Source organism: Sapajus apella, unplaced genomic scaffold (assembly GCF_009761245.1).
Source record: "Sapajus apella isolate SASKATOON/1434 unplaced genomic scaffold, GSC_monkey_1.0 scaffold37, whole genome shotgun sequence".
Lineage (NCBI taxonomy): Eukaryota > Metazoa > Chordata > Mammalia > Primates > Cebidae > Sapajus > Sapajus apella.
In genome coordinates, this window is record NW_022436977.1 from 3,158,722 (window position 1) to 3,173,092 (window position 14,371).

Sequence of the window (14,371 nt, forward strand, 5' to 3'; positions counted from 1 at the left end):
TTTAGTAGAGACGGGGTTTCACCATGTTGACCAGGATGGTCTCTATCTCTTGACCTCGTGATCCACCCGCCTCGGCCTCCCAAAGTGCTGGGATTACAGGCGTGAGCCACCGCGCCCAGCTAAGATTGTTTTTAATTATTGTAAAGATACTTTTATTTTTTGAAACAGGTATCCTAGAAGAAAGCTAGTGACAGACATGTGATACAGACAGACATGTGTGTGTCATTTCTCTCAGAGACTCTAAGCCAGCCACAGAGCAGCTCTCTGGGTGGGAGGTGAGAGCTGGAACTCTGAAGTTCAGTGGAGCTAGTTTGAACTCCATTTCTGTCATTTCCTTGTTGCATGTCCTTGAGGAAATTGTTTAACTTCTTTATAAGTTAGGAAAATAGAAATCCACTGGCTACTTATTCAACCAATTTATTTATTTATTTTTATTTTTATTTATTTTTTTTTTTTTTTGAGATGGAGTCTTGCTCTGTCACCCAGGTTGAAAAGCAGTGGTGTCATCTAGGTTCACTGCAACCTCTGCCTCCCAGGTTCAAGGGATTCTCCTGCCTCAGACTCCCAAGCAGCTTAGACTACAGGTGTGAGCCACCACAATCGGCTAACTTTTGTATTTTTAGTAGAGACAAGGTTTTGCCATATTGGCCAAGCTGGTCTGAACTCCTGACCTCAAGTGATCTGCCTGCCTTGGCCTCCCAAAGTGCTGGAATTGCAGGGAATTGATACCGGTGCATACCACCATGCCTGGCTAATTTTCTGTATTTTTAGTAGAGATGGAGTTTCACTGTGTTGGCCAGAATGATCTTAATCTCCTGACCTTGTGATTTGCCTGCCTTGGCCTCCCAAAGTGTTGGGATTACAGGCGTGAGCCACCGTGCCTGGACAACAATGTTTTAAAAACGAAATTAAAAACCATGGAGGAGCAAAGTCCCATGGGCTAGGGACAGGGACACTGGCAAGCTGAGTCCCTGAGCTCAAGGTGTCTGCACAGACGTTGGGTAAACTTGCATAGACTGTCAATACCTATTTGCTGGTTGACTTGTTTAAATCTATAAGGAAAAGTTCTGGTGGATGAAAATGAGGAAACATTTGAGGCGCACATAAGGTAGCTGTCCTTGAGTCTTGTATTTTTCACACGAAGTATCTAAAAGGTGTCTGCATGTAGTCTTAGACAGAATACCACTCTGATGTGCTTATCCAAAAAGAGAGAGAAACTTTTAGGTGGAAGTTCTTCAATGAGAATGCTAGTAAAATACAGTTTAAGTTAAATATTTGCATCCTAGTAGGAGCCTCTCTTTTCTGAGAGAAACAAAAGAAAATCAGAGCAAAGCTTGCGTATAGTGACGCTGCTTCAATGGATTCTGTTCATCATTCCTCCAAAGAGAACATTTCCACAGTTTAGTTCTGTCTCCATTCCATTTTGCAGGGCTTTGATCTCCTCAAATCCATCCTTTAGGAATAGCCAACTAATTAATCTTCCCCCAGAAGCAGATGCTTTGAAAAAAATGATAATTAGGTGAGCAAAAAAGCTTTCACCTCAAATATTTACTCATGAGTAGAAATGTTCAGCTTACCTTAAAGACCTGAGACAGGCCCCAGAAGGTCCCAGAGTTCTGTCCACCCAGTGTCATCTGTGGCCTGGCTTCACAAAGCCCTTTATTTTTTCTTTCACACCTAACTTTCTCATACAGCATCATGCTTTGGTGAGCACTGGACTTTTGAAGTGGATTTTGTTTTGATTCATGATTTGTAATCCTAATTGTAACAATCAAGCTAAGTCAGGCCACACTGTCAGATGAGACAATCACATCTTCTACCCTGTCTAATTGGGACAGCACCTGCTTCCCAGTTAGGTGGCCACAGAAGGAGCCTCCCAAGGCCCAAAGATGGGGAGGGTTGGGCGAGGTTTGGTAAGGGTAGGTAGAAAATGAGGTAAACCTTAGTTTACAGGAACTCCCCTTTGAATGTTCCAAACATTTCCAAAGTTAACCAATTATTTTTTGAATATATACTCTATGCATGCAACACAGAATTCAAAAAATATAGGCTGGGCATGGTGGCTCACTCCTGTAATCCCAGCACTTTGGGAAGTCGAGGTGGGCCTATAATTTGAGGTCAGAAGTTTGAGACCAGCCTGGTCAACATAGTGAAACCCCGTCTCTATTAAAAATACAAAAACTAGCCAGGCATGGTGGCATGAGCCTGCAACCCCAGGTACTCAGGAGGCTGAGGCACGAGAATCACTCGAACCCGGGAGCATAGGTCAAAGTGAGCAGATATCATGCCACTGCACTGCAGCCTGGGCAACAGAGTGAGACTCTGTCTCAAAATGAAACAAAACAAAACAAAACAAACAAAGAAAAAAGAATTCAAAAGATATAAAAGGGTATGCAGTGGCCCTAAGTGTATTTCATGCAGGCACGTCACATATGGCTGGGCAGGTAACGTACTGCGTAATTCCAGGGAGTCCCCCACCCATAGTCCAAAAGTTTTAACGTTCTTATTTTTTTCAAGATAAACTCTTTTTTCTTATTGTATAAATAATATATCTTCCTGGGGGAAATGTGGAAAGTACTAAAACGCCCAAAGCACAGAAAAATAACCTGTAATCCCACCCAACTGACAATAGCATCTGTCTATATATGGATGTGGTTCCTTTCTGTTCTTTTAGAAACACATCTATTTGCTGAGTGTATTAAATAAAATAATCGAATTAATTGATATCTGCTAGACTCTTCAGCTTCCTCCCAAAGCCCGACTGTAACCAGGACCTACCGAAAGCATTGATTTATGCAAATAAAACATATTCAGGCTGTGCATGGTGGCTCATGCCTGTAATCCCAGCACTTTGGGAGGCTGAGGCAGGCAGGTCACTTAAGTTCAGTAGTCTGAGACCAGCCTCTGGGCAACATGGAGAAACACTATGTCTACAAAAAATACAAAAATTAGCTGGCTATGGTGATGTGCACCTGAAGTCTCAGTTATTCGGGAGGCTGAGGCAGGAGAATTGCTTCAACCTGGGAGGCGGAGGTTGAAGTGAGCCAAGATCACCCCACTGTACTCCAGCCTGGGTGACACAATGAGACTCTGTCTCCAAAAAAAAAAAATCCTTGGAGTGTTGTAGAGAAGCGGGGTGAAGGTAGAGCTTAGATATGGTGAGCAAACCTCAGGCCTCAGGACCTTCTGGAAACTTCTGTGTAAAACCTATCCCTTTAGTCTTCTGCTGTTTTAAGAGGAAGTGGGTACCAAATACCACAGGCTCATGCAGAGGTTTTCGTTTATTTACACTGAGATTTCTTTAAAAAGCACAATGCAATATATTTCAAAGAGTTAAATTCATTTATTCATATAAAAAGGGGTGCCTTTGTAGTACTGGACCGAACGTGAAAAGTTAGCACCAAGACAAAAGTATGGCAGATTGCAGGGTCATTTATTATGCCGGTGACCACAGAGGACTCACATCTCTCCAACCTGTGATCCCGGGCTCAGGGGGACTGGGGGTTTTAAGCTGAAAAACCACATCCTGGATTTAGGACCAAGAGGGTGAGGGGATGCAGGGCAAGCAACTTTACAGAAGCCAAGGTCAGCAGTTATTGCGAGGAGAATGGGGCAGTCGTTACAATTTATTTTTGGAAAATAGCTTTGTCTTGTACAAAATGGCATTTCTCAAGTTCTAACTCTAAGCCAGCCATATCACATTTCAATAATATCCTACTTTTTGATGTTAAAATAGGCTTTTCTTTTAGAAACAATGAAAGTTTCAAAACAATTTTCTCAACAATTGCTACACACACAAAAGTTGGCAACCCTCTATCACTGCCCTAAATTATTCTGAAATTTTAATGACTTGTGAAATCTGAAAGTCTCAGAATCATTGAACTCCATATGAACCTCTTACTGGATGAAGACCTCCACAGTGAAGGCTCTGTTATTTATTAATTTGCCTGGCTCACCTAAGGCCCTAAAAATATGTTTGTCAAACCACGGGATGAGGAGCTGGTGTAGCGCGGCTTTGAAACAGGGAGGGTGGGCTAAAGCACCCTGGTACACTGGAACTGGGAAAGACGTTCATATTTGCTACTCTGCCATGATTGCCTAATCCCAGGTAGGTGCTTTAGAGGCTCTATATCTTTGAATTGCTTGTGAGGACAGTATAAGTATCAGTATTCTCATTTTACCACAGAGGAAATGAAGACTCTCAGAGATGAAATTGCCTGAAATTACATGGTTGGCAAAGTGCAGACTTTAGATTAAAACCTGGGTAGTTGGATGCTGGAGACCTGATATCTCCCGGCACACGATGGCCAGATCACAGACCACTAGTTAAGGACCCCTGATCTGGGCAAGATGGGGATGTACTTACCTCCCTTCCCCCTAAAAGCGCACAAAATGTTAAAAGAGAAGAGACAGTCACTTTCTTAATTCTCAGCACCACTTTGGTTGATGACTCTGACCCCTTAGACCTGAGTCTTAATAGCTCTATTTAAAGAATCAAATTAAGGAAAAATAACAAAGAGCTAATCCAATTCTATGCAAAAGTAGCAGATAAATTATCTGTGTCCACGCTCAGGTTCCCTTTCTGGAGTTTTCCCCCTCTCAGATTTACTGGCTTGCACCTCAACCAGCCTCAGTTTGATTTACCGGAATCCCTCAAGGCTGAGTAACTCATATTTATTCACAATTGTATGCACAGAGCACTCAGAATGCAGTTTCCTTTTAGCTCTGAGTTTCTCAAACTTTAAAGTCGGGTAAAAATGCAGATTCCAATTCAGTAGGTCTGGGCTGAGGCCTGAGAGTCTGCATTTCTAGCATGCTCCTAATAGATGCTGATGCTGCTGGCCCTTGGATGGCTTATTAATTAAATTAATTATTCCATATTAATTAGCCTAACTAGGCACTTTCTGAGCTGGGACTCACGATAAAACTTTCTCTCAGGAAAGATTGTTTTTCAAGCACTTCATCATAGCATGATTCCATCCTATGATCTCTGGGAAATGAGAGGTTAGGCTTGCTGTGAGCAGAGCTTACAGCCTCAGCAAACACTTGTGCAATGTATTTGTTTTGTGTAAGGAGACCTTCCTGGGTTTTCAAGCCAGATCAACAGTTACTAGTCCACTAAAATTCTATATAAAAGATGGCTTTTTGTGGAACCTCCACTTCCACATTTGCCTCAAATGTATACTTTCATTGTGAATTATCCACATAATTTAGAAAGTGCAAATGAGGCCTGTCAATCTATGTCTAATAGTAGATTGTAGTGTAGATACTAATATAATCTTATATTTGTCTTAGACCTATGTCTTTATTGAAGGTTACATAGTTATATCCTGAAAAGAACCATAGTGGTCATCCAGTATTACTGTACAGAGGAAGAACTGTGGTCCTCAGAGGGTGATGAAGTTATCTAAGGAGACTCAGCGTTGAGGCTGCTGGAACCCAGAGCTTCGCAGTCCAAGGGTTCTGGGACAGGCCTGTGGGTTGCATGCCCTGCACCAATTGGTAGAGGCAATCCAAGGCATGTGAGTTCTCCAACTGTCTGCATCCTTAAATATTCCCCCTGAGGGGGATTTGACATTCCCACCTACACCTTCTTTGTGTACCTTTAGGAATCCACAGACTGCAAGGGATGGCAAGAAGGCTGTGTATTTTGTGGTGATGTCATCAGCTGCCATCTCTGAGGTCTCAGTGGTAGGAAGTTAGAAGAGAGGATAGCATAGGAACCCACCCTGTTGATTAGGGAAGTATAGTAGAAAGCACACTCAAGCCTGGCTTGGTAGCCGCCCACGTTTAACCTTGTGAATGTCAGAGGCTGAGGCATCAGCCTATGAGCTTCCCCTCCTTATGAATGAGCACGTTCCTGGGGCTGACAGCACAGCTCCTTCCAAAACACAAGTGGGTTCCACAGTGAGCACCACTTGTCTGGATATATGGCAGCGACTTTTCAAAATCTAAAAAAGAAAGAAAATTTAAGAAAGAAAATTGGCTAAGACCAAAACAACTTTCAAAGAATTTTTATCCCTCAGACTCTTATTTATCAATTTCATGTATATATATAAATGCCTGCCTATGCAAAATAATACTCTCTCCCCTCCCTTCTTCTTTTCTTCCCTTCCTCCTCCCTCCTCCTTTCTCTCCCTTTCCCTCTCTTTCTCTCTCTCTCTGTCCCCACCCTCTGTCTCCCTCTCTGTCTCATTTGGAATTCCCTGAAAATACTGGTTTGCTGGGAAGCAAAGTGAACCAATACAACGTATGTGGAGCTACAATTTTTAGAGAATTAGAGTTTAACAAAACATACTAAGAAGTGTTTCTCAAAGCCTGTTACATGCAACAGAGATTCCACAGGATGTTCTGGTAAAACCAACCAATCGGAAGAAGAGGTTCTATTTCATTTAATTGAACAAATATCCTTAATGTTGCAAGTGGTATCTAACTCTTATAAATTTCCAGTGGCCATTAGCAAACTAAAATGTCAAAGAAGTACTTTAGTAATGAAACATTTACATTTTGTTTCAATATACAGTGTGGTCTGAAAACTTATTCAACTAAATTATTGAATTGTTTTTGTTGGTCTGTGTTAAGTACTGAAATGAACTAGGTAAGCATTTAGAAACTTTAAAGAAATTAGAATAATGTAATGCTTGTTGATACTACTAATTTTAAAAAGATGGGGTAGTATTTCTTTTTTTTTTGAGACGGAGTTTTGCTTTTGTCGCTCAGGCTGGAGTGCAATGGCGGGGTCTCGGCTCAATGCAATCTACGACTCCAGGTTCAAGCAATTCTCTTGCCTCAGCCTCCTGAGTAGCTGTGATTACAGGCATGCGCCACCCTGCCTGGCTAATTTTTTGTATTTTCAGTAGAGATGGGGTTTCTTCATGTTGGTCAGGCTGCTCTCAAACTCTTAACCTCAGGTGATCCACCCGCCTTGGCACCCCACAGTGTTGGGATTACAGGCGTGAGCCACCACATCTGGCCAGTATTTCTTTTTGTTTTTTAACATTTTATTTATTCAGTAATTAGTTTTTTTGTATTTTACAAAAAAAAAAAATTGGTCTGCAACAAATTGGAAGTTAAAAAAAAAAATTGGTCCTTTACCACAGGGAGTTTGAAAAGCAATAGTTTAAACCATTTTCCCCAGACTTATTAGATCAAAGAAGCCCTATTCAGCTACCCCGTTCATAGCCTAAGGAATTTGAGTTTTGCAGACTATATTTTGGGAAATGCTATGCAAAACATTCAACCAGATGATATTCAATCATTCTTTAATAATTTCAGAAGCAGCTCAAGAAGTTGAGGGCTTCAGGCTCATCATTTAGAGCCACAGTTTTCACTGTGCTGCAACTGAATTGCAGTCTAAGTTACTCAGCACGTGTGTGGCACAGACAACAGGCTGCAGCGTTTGCCATGTGAAGAGCCCAGAGGTGAATATTTTTAACAGCCCTGAGAACCTGAGCAAGGAGTGACATTTGCAAAAAGCAAAAACATTTTTAAAAAGGAAGTGACATGAGATGATGTACTTAGCACTAATTAAAATTTCATGCTTTGCCAAATCAAGTACTCATATTTTAGAGAAATTTAAGACTATAAGTTAAGAGAATTTTATTTCATGTTCTCATTCCTTCAAAACTGAGTTGAAAGAATTTTCTTTTTTTAAAAAAAGTCCTTATTTCCCCCAAATTACCTTAGTTCAGTGCTAATTTAGTGTCTTCATTATTAATTCAAATTTGCAAAGTTCAAAGAAACCAGTTTGTCTCTTGACTGTAAGAGGAAAAAGAAATGACTTTATTTTGGCCGGGTAGGGTGGTTCACACCTGTAATCCCAGCACTTTGGGAGGCTGACGAGGGCAGATCACCTGAGGTTAGGAGCTCAAGACCAACCTGGCCAGCATGGTGAAACCCTGACTCTATTAAAAATGTAGAAATTAGCTGGGTGTGGTGGTGGGTGCCTGTAATCCCAGCTACTTGGGAGGCTGAGTCAAAAGAAACGCTTGAACCAGGTAGGTGGAGGTTGCAGTGAGCTGAGATGCTGCCACTGCACTCCAGCCTGGGCGAAAGAGCAAGATTTTGTCTGGGGGAAAAATGACTTTATTTTAAAATTTACAAATATGATTGCTTTTTAAATTTATTTCTGCCAATGTGCTGGTCCTTTGTGGGTCCTTAGCTTCGGTACCTTCCCTTCTGTTTTCTGCTGTGTATTTTAGGAAGCTGGAAGCTTCATTTCCCAGATACTCTTGTCAGTTGTCTTTCTGTTAGGTTCTGCCCTAGGAAGCCCTGACAATAGACTGGGAAGCAGGCAGAGGAGAGGGAGAGCCTGCTTCAGGCTTCTGAGCTGCTGCTATAGGGGGTGGGGATTCCTCAGCTCCCGCGCCAGTACTCAGCGCTTACTCCGTGGTGCTACACCTGGCAGTTTCAACATTAGTCTGTGGCTGCTCCCTGGTAGGTCCAAGACAGCACAAGACAACCCAGCAGCAGAGGAGAGGATGTGCCTGGTAACCCTCTCACCTCCTTTTATTCCCCAGCCCCAGGAGTGATAGCATTTCCTCACATTCCTAGTATTTGGGTTATCTCATCTCCCCCTTTTGTTCTGTCAGCCTTTTCAACAGTGTAGTAATGAGTAGCCTGTATTAAATCCTCTCTGTCTGAAATATCTAGTAAGTTACCCATCATGAAGCCACTCAGAAGAAAAACTGATATTGGTAACCTGTTTAAATATAGAGATATACACATATGGGTGCATTGTATGTATATGTTACACTTAATATCCAAAAAGACTGCAATTGAAAATATGTTTTAAAGTTCACTGACAAGACCTCTTTTTGCCAAAACTTGTACAAAGACGCAATTGATCATTTAGTAATGAAACAAACAAATTAAAAGTGAAGGTAGCTGGATGGTGGTAGGTGAATGGGAGTGAGAACCTGTGTTTCATGAAGTGTATACTAACAGATACTGGCTTTAAAAATGTATTACTTGATTGGGTACAGCAGCTCATGCCTGTAATCCCAGCACTTTGGGAGGCCAAGGTGGGAGGATTGCTTAAGGCCAAAGAGATTGAGACCAGCCTGGGCAACATGGCAAATCTGTCTCTACCAAAAAAATTACAAAAGTCAGCCAAGCGTGGTGGTGTGTGCCTGTGGACCCAGCTGCTGGGGGCAGCGGGGGCAGGGAGCGGTTTGAGGTGAAGGATTGCTTGAGCCCTCAAGGCAGAGGTTGAGCCGAGATCGTTCTACTGCACTCCAGCCAGGGTGACAGAAAGACCTTGTCTCAAAAAAAAAAAAAAAAAATAATTACTTAATGTATTTTCTGAATAGTTTGAATAGGTATTTTCCAAAATGCATTCGCAAAACTCTGGTCTTAAGAAAAAAAAAAAGGGATTCTATGTTCATGTAAGTCTGGAATCTAGAGCGTATTTTCCTGTTTCTTTTGGCTAGTCACAAGGCTATTGGCATGTAAGCAGCTCTGACAGCTTGCAGTAAAGGTACCTGCTTCATTTTGTTTAAGTAAAATTTTCCAAAACTTAATGATGAGATATTTTTCCTGTTTATCAATAGTAAACTGACTTATTTTAGAACTTTTTATTGGCCAGGCATTTTGCAAGAAATATTTTCTTTAATTTACTGCTTAACATACACGCACACATAATTGTACTACCCTCCCTAAATAGATAGTGCTGGTTTTTGGATGAAAGGAAATGTAACAATGAACATTAAAAAATGTAAAAGATAAATATTTCATCACATATGATGCTTATCTCCTTACACGTTTCACTCTTTAGCATATTGCGTGACATGGTATTTGCCCCATAAACTGCATACCTGGACCATACCTCCGCTTTCCGTTGAAACTGCTCTCTGTAACCCTCATGTGGCAGGCAAGCAGTCCACACCAACGCCATCTTGGCCCCTGCACCGTTTTAAGACTTGTAATAAGTAACTAAGGTCTGTAATTTCCATCCTCCCCAGACAATGTGTAAACTAACACTTACCTTGACTTCTGTGAACCACTTAAGTAACAATCAGAATGTCCAAAGTCCCCTGGCCTTCGGAATGTCCGAAGCCCCTCGCCCCTACCCACGCCCAGGAGGTGGTTTACAGGCATAAAAGGTCTTGACACCCTCCTTTCAGGCCACGGGTTAGAGAGACGAGAGTCCTCTGTGGCCGCCAGCAACAAAGACCCTGTAATTCGGCCTAGTCTTCGTCTCAGTGGTGATTTCGTGCTCGCTCAGTTACAATTGCAATTAGTACTTTTATTTGATAAGCATTTCTGTATGCATAAATAGTGAGTATATGGCTTCCTTAGACAATGCTGGCAGCACAATATGATTGACAGCCCTACCCCAGAAACTGCTTTTCTTCGCAAAATGTCCAGGGATTAAAACACAGAAAGATGTAGGAGTAAGAATTTTTTTTTTTAGATGGAATTGCTCTGTTGCCCAGGCTGGAGGGCAGTGGTACCATCTCGGCTCACTGCAACCTGCTCCTGAATTCAAAGGATTCTCGTGCCTCAGATTCCCAAGTAGTTGGGATTATAGGCGTGCACCCCATGCCCAACTAACTTTTTTTATTTTTAGTGGAGATGGGGTTTCACCCACGTCGGCAAGGCTGATCTCAAACTCCTGACCTTAAGTGATCCACCTGCCTCAGCCTCTCAAAGGGATTATGGGGTGAGCCACCTCACCTGGCTGGAGTGAGGAATTCTTTTTATTTTTTGAAAGATGGAGTCCCACTCTGTCACCCAGGCTGAAGTGCAATGGCACGATCTCGGCTCACTGCAACCTTCACCTTTTGAATTCAACCTATTTTCATGCCTCAGTCTCCTGAGTAGCTGAGATTACAGGCACATGCCACCACGCTGGGCTAATTTTTGTATTTTTAGTAGAGATGGGTATTTCTGTATTTCACCATGTTAATCAGGCTGGTCTCAAACTCCTGACCTAGTGATCTTCCCTCCTCAGCCTTCCAAAGTGCTGGGATTATAGGCATGAGCCACTGCTCCCAGTCAAGGAATTCTTTAATGCTTTCTGCATTTATATTTATTTATTTTTATTTTTAATTTTTAAAAATATACTTTAAGTTCTGGGGCACATGTGCAGAACATGCAGGTTTGTTACATAGGTGTACATGTGCCATGATGGTTATGGTAGGTATTTCTCCTAATGCTATCCCTCCCCCAGACCCCCACCTCCCTACAGGCCCCAGTGTGTGTTGTTCCCCTCCTGTGTCCATGTGTTCTCATTGTTCAACTCCCACTTTTGAGTGAGAACAGGTGGTGTTTGAATTTCTGTTCTTGTGTCAGTTTGCTGAGAATGATAGCTTCCAGCTTCATCCATGTCCCTGCAAAGGACACGAACTCATCCTTTTTTACAGCTGCATAATATTTCATGGTGTATATGTGTCACATTTTCTTTATCCAGTCTATCATTGATGGGCATTTGGATTGGTTCCAAGTCTTTGCTATTGTGAACAGTGTCACAATAAACATACATGTACATCCACATTTATAGTTAAATGCAACACTGACCTTAACCTGATAAGTAAAAATAACAAAAGTCCTCAAATAAATTTAAGAAAGCATAGCATATGGCTTTGTGCCTTGAGCTGCAGAATAATAACTGGAGTAATATTAAGTTGGTGCAAAATTAAAAGTAATTACAAAAATCGCAATTACTTTTGCACCAACATAATGCAATGTTCTGTGTGCCAAATGGCCTCCTGAGTGTGGAGGGAACCTGAGACAGCCTCCATGCACATCCCAGGAATCCTTTATATTTCAAGTGAAAGGTGTAGAACTATGGCTTATGGAAAAGATTGCTTGCTTCTTTTTTTTCTTTTTAATTGGCTGTGAAAGAAAGGATCTTTTAAAAAATTTCTGTTTGTTCATGTGCAAACGGGCTTCAGCATACCTGCAGCTCCAGAGATGCAAGCATAACTCAGAATTTGAGTCTGGATGATTCTTAATAGGAGCCATGATTTAGGTGTGACTGAAAATTCCCAATCTGTTTTTCCAAGACAGGCTGATGACGGCTGCTGGCCAGCACTCCAGCTGGCCTGGCAGAGCCTGCTGTGTCCCATCCTGTTTCCTTCCCTTTGAATGGGCCTTTGAAATGCCCAGCTAACAGCTGCTGGAGGCAGAAAGGCCTGGAAGAAACAGGCGGCTTCACGTGTGTCACAGTGGTCCCAGCCCCAACAACTGGCCATCCGGCTGGGAGAAGGATAGTGGGGTCAGAAAGACAAAAACAGGGAGGAGAGGGGAAAAGGAAGCAAAAATGACAAGGTGGGAGTTGGTGGCAGAGGAAAGGCTGAAGGTGGGGACAGCCTGGATTTTTTTGACATCATTTAGCATGAGTGAATTAAGAGAACTCACAGAGATGTTTAGGTGCATAATAACTCTCTGTCTAAAATATGGCCACTTAGTTTCTTAGGTTGTGTGATCCTGCACTTCAGAGTTTGAAACCTGGTAAACTTTAACCAACTCGACCAGACTTAGACCACACACACCTTCCGGGTTTGGACATGAATTCTGTCTCAGTCCTCCTGGCAGGAGGGCTGAACAACCTAGAGAGCTTTGGTTTAGGATCCATGCCAAAGGCCTTGAGGGGGAAGCCAGAGAGCAAATCAAGAGGCAAAAACAGCATCACAACTCAGAGACTACAGGCTGGACAGGCACGGGCTTGTCAGGGTCCTGGCTGGTTCAACTTAACTCCAAGCATCTGTACCTGCCCCTTCACCTTGAATTCTGGCACCACTGATCCATTTCAGGTAAAGCCCCTGATGGGCAGGTGGGACACCTCTGGGGCTCCACGTGATTATGTGCCTCTCCCCAGCCTTGATGTGCTTTTACTACTGGTATATGTAACTCTTCTTTGGAGGACCGCTTTGGGTTGCTGTGGCCATTTGATCACATGGACGTGGAGAGTCGGAAATTCCTGGAACATTCCAGCCCTCAGCCAATGACTGAGTGGTGACTGGGTCTGGAACCTGGTTCCCTTGCTTAAGCTCTGGACAGACTTTGAGGCATAACTCACCCTCCAGAGCTCCCCTGCCAGAACAGATTAAAGCTACCTCTGTAGGATTTGCCTGAGATCAAAGCTTTCCCTGTCCTGCTTCCCAGTTCTCTTGCCAGTTTCCCTGGAAGCACTTCTTCTTTTTCTTTCTTTCTTTTTTTTTTTTTTTTGAGATGGAGTTTTGCTCTTGTTGCCCAGGCTTGAGTTCAACGGCGTGATCTTGGTTTACCGCAACCTCCACCATTCGGGTTTAAGTGATTGAACCTGCTTCAGCTTCCCAAGTAGCTGGGATTACAGGCATGTGCCACCACTCCCAGCTAATTTCGTAGTTTTAGTAGAGACAGTTTTCTCCATGTTGGTCAGGCTGGTCTTGAACTCCCAACCTCAGGTGATCTGCCCACTTCAACCTCCCCAAGTGCTGGGATTACAGGCATGTGGAAGCACTTCTCTAATAAATCATTTGCTCCTGAATTCTCCTGTCAGCATCTGCTTCAGGGGAACCCAACCTAAGACAGACAGTTTTTAAAATCCTGGTATCCCTGAGAGAACAGTGCCTTATGATAGTAACAGGTCAGCTCTGATCTTTTAATAATAGCAGTGCCAGCAAAGAGCTGGCGTTGACAAAACCGAACTCAATATTGGTGAGTTTCTTCTCTCTCTGGAGAGTCTCCCTGGTGTGGGGCGCTCTCCGGGAACAGCCCAAGGCTTTTAGGGCTTTGTGGATCAGAGGCTGAGAGGAGCATCCTGGAGCTGAGGGAAGCTTTGCGAGGGGCTGCCTTTGCCCAGTGGGGTGGAGCCCCAAGCACATCTCTGCAGAGAGGAGGGGCTCTGTCAGTTATCTGCAGACAGCTAGGGTCCTAGGCTATGGTTACAAAACAGAAGAGCAGCCCATATTTCTGGCAACTTTTTACCATTACTCCAATCTGATAAGAATGAAAATGCAAATTAGGAGAAATTCAAGGCTGAATTATTTTGTTAATTTTTGCAGTGTTTTCCACTATCTTACAGTCATAGCCTATAGCAGTAATGCAAAAAATCCTTTTAGTAAAACAAATGCTTTTAGCAAATGGTCTGTTCCTCTAGGCACACAGGTGTTTTGTTCTTAGCTATATGATTATTGCTCTTATATATATATATGAGACATAAACACATCACATATGATGACATTTTATACATATATGTATATGTGTTATACATATATATAAGTTATATATAAGCATTTATATACACATATAACTTTTACATATATAAAAATATCACTTTTATATATATAAAAGTTATATGTGTGTAAATGGTTTTTATATATATTATATATGTAAAAGTTATATGTGTATATATATGTTGGAATGTGTATATACATGTTGGTAT

At 42.3% G+C, this 14,371-nt stretch overlaps 1 protein-coding gene across 1 annotated transcript in view; it reads right to left on the reverse strand.

Moving 5' to 3' along the window:
• Nucleotides 1-13,574: 13,574 nt before the first annotated feature.
• LOC116564585 (palmitoyltransferase ZDHHC3-like) overlaps nt 13,575-14,371 on the reverse strand; it is a 35,556-nt gene continuing 34,759 nt past the window's right edge. Inside the window, 1 exon segment of the mRNA XM_032297870.1 lies at nt 13,575-13,813. Coding sequence (XP_032153761.1) covers nt 13,575-13,813 — 239 coding nt within the window.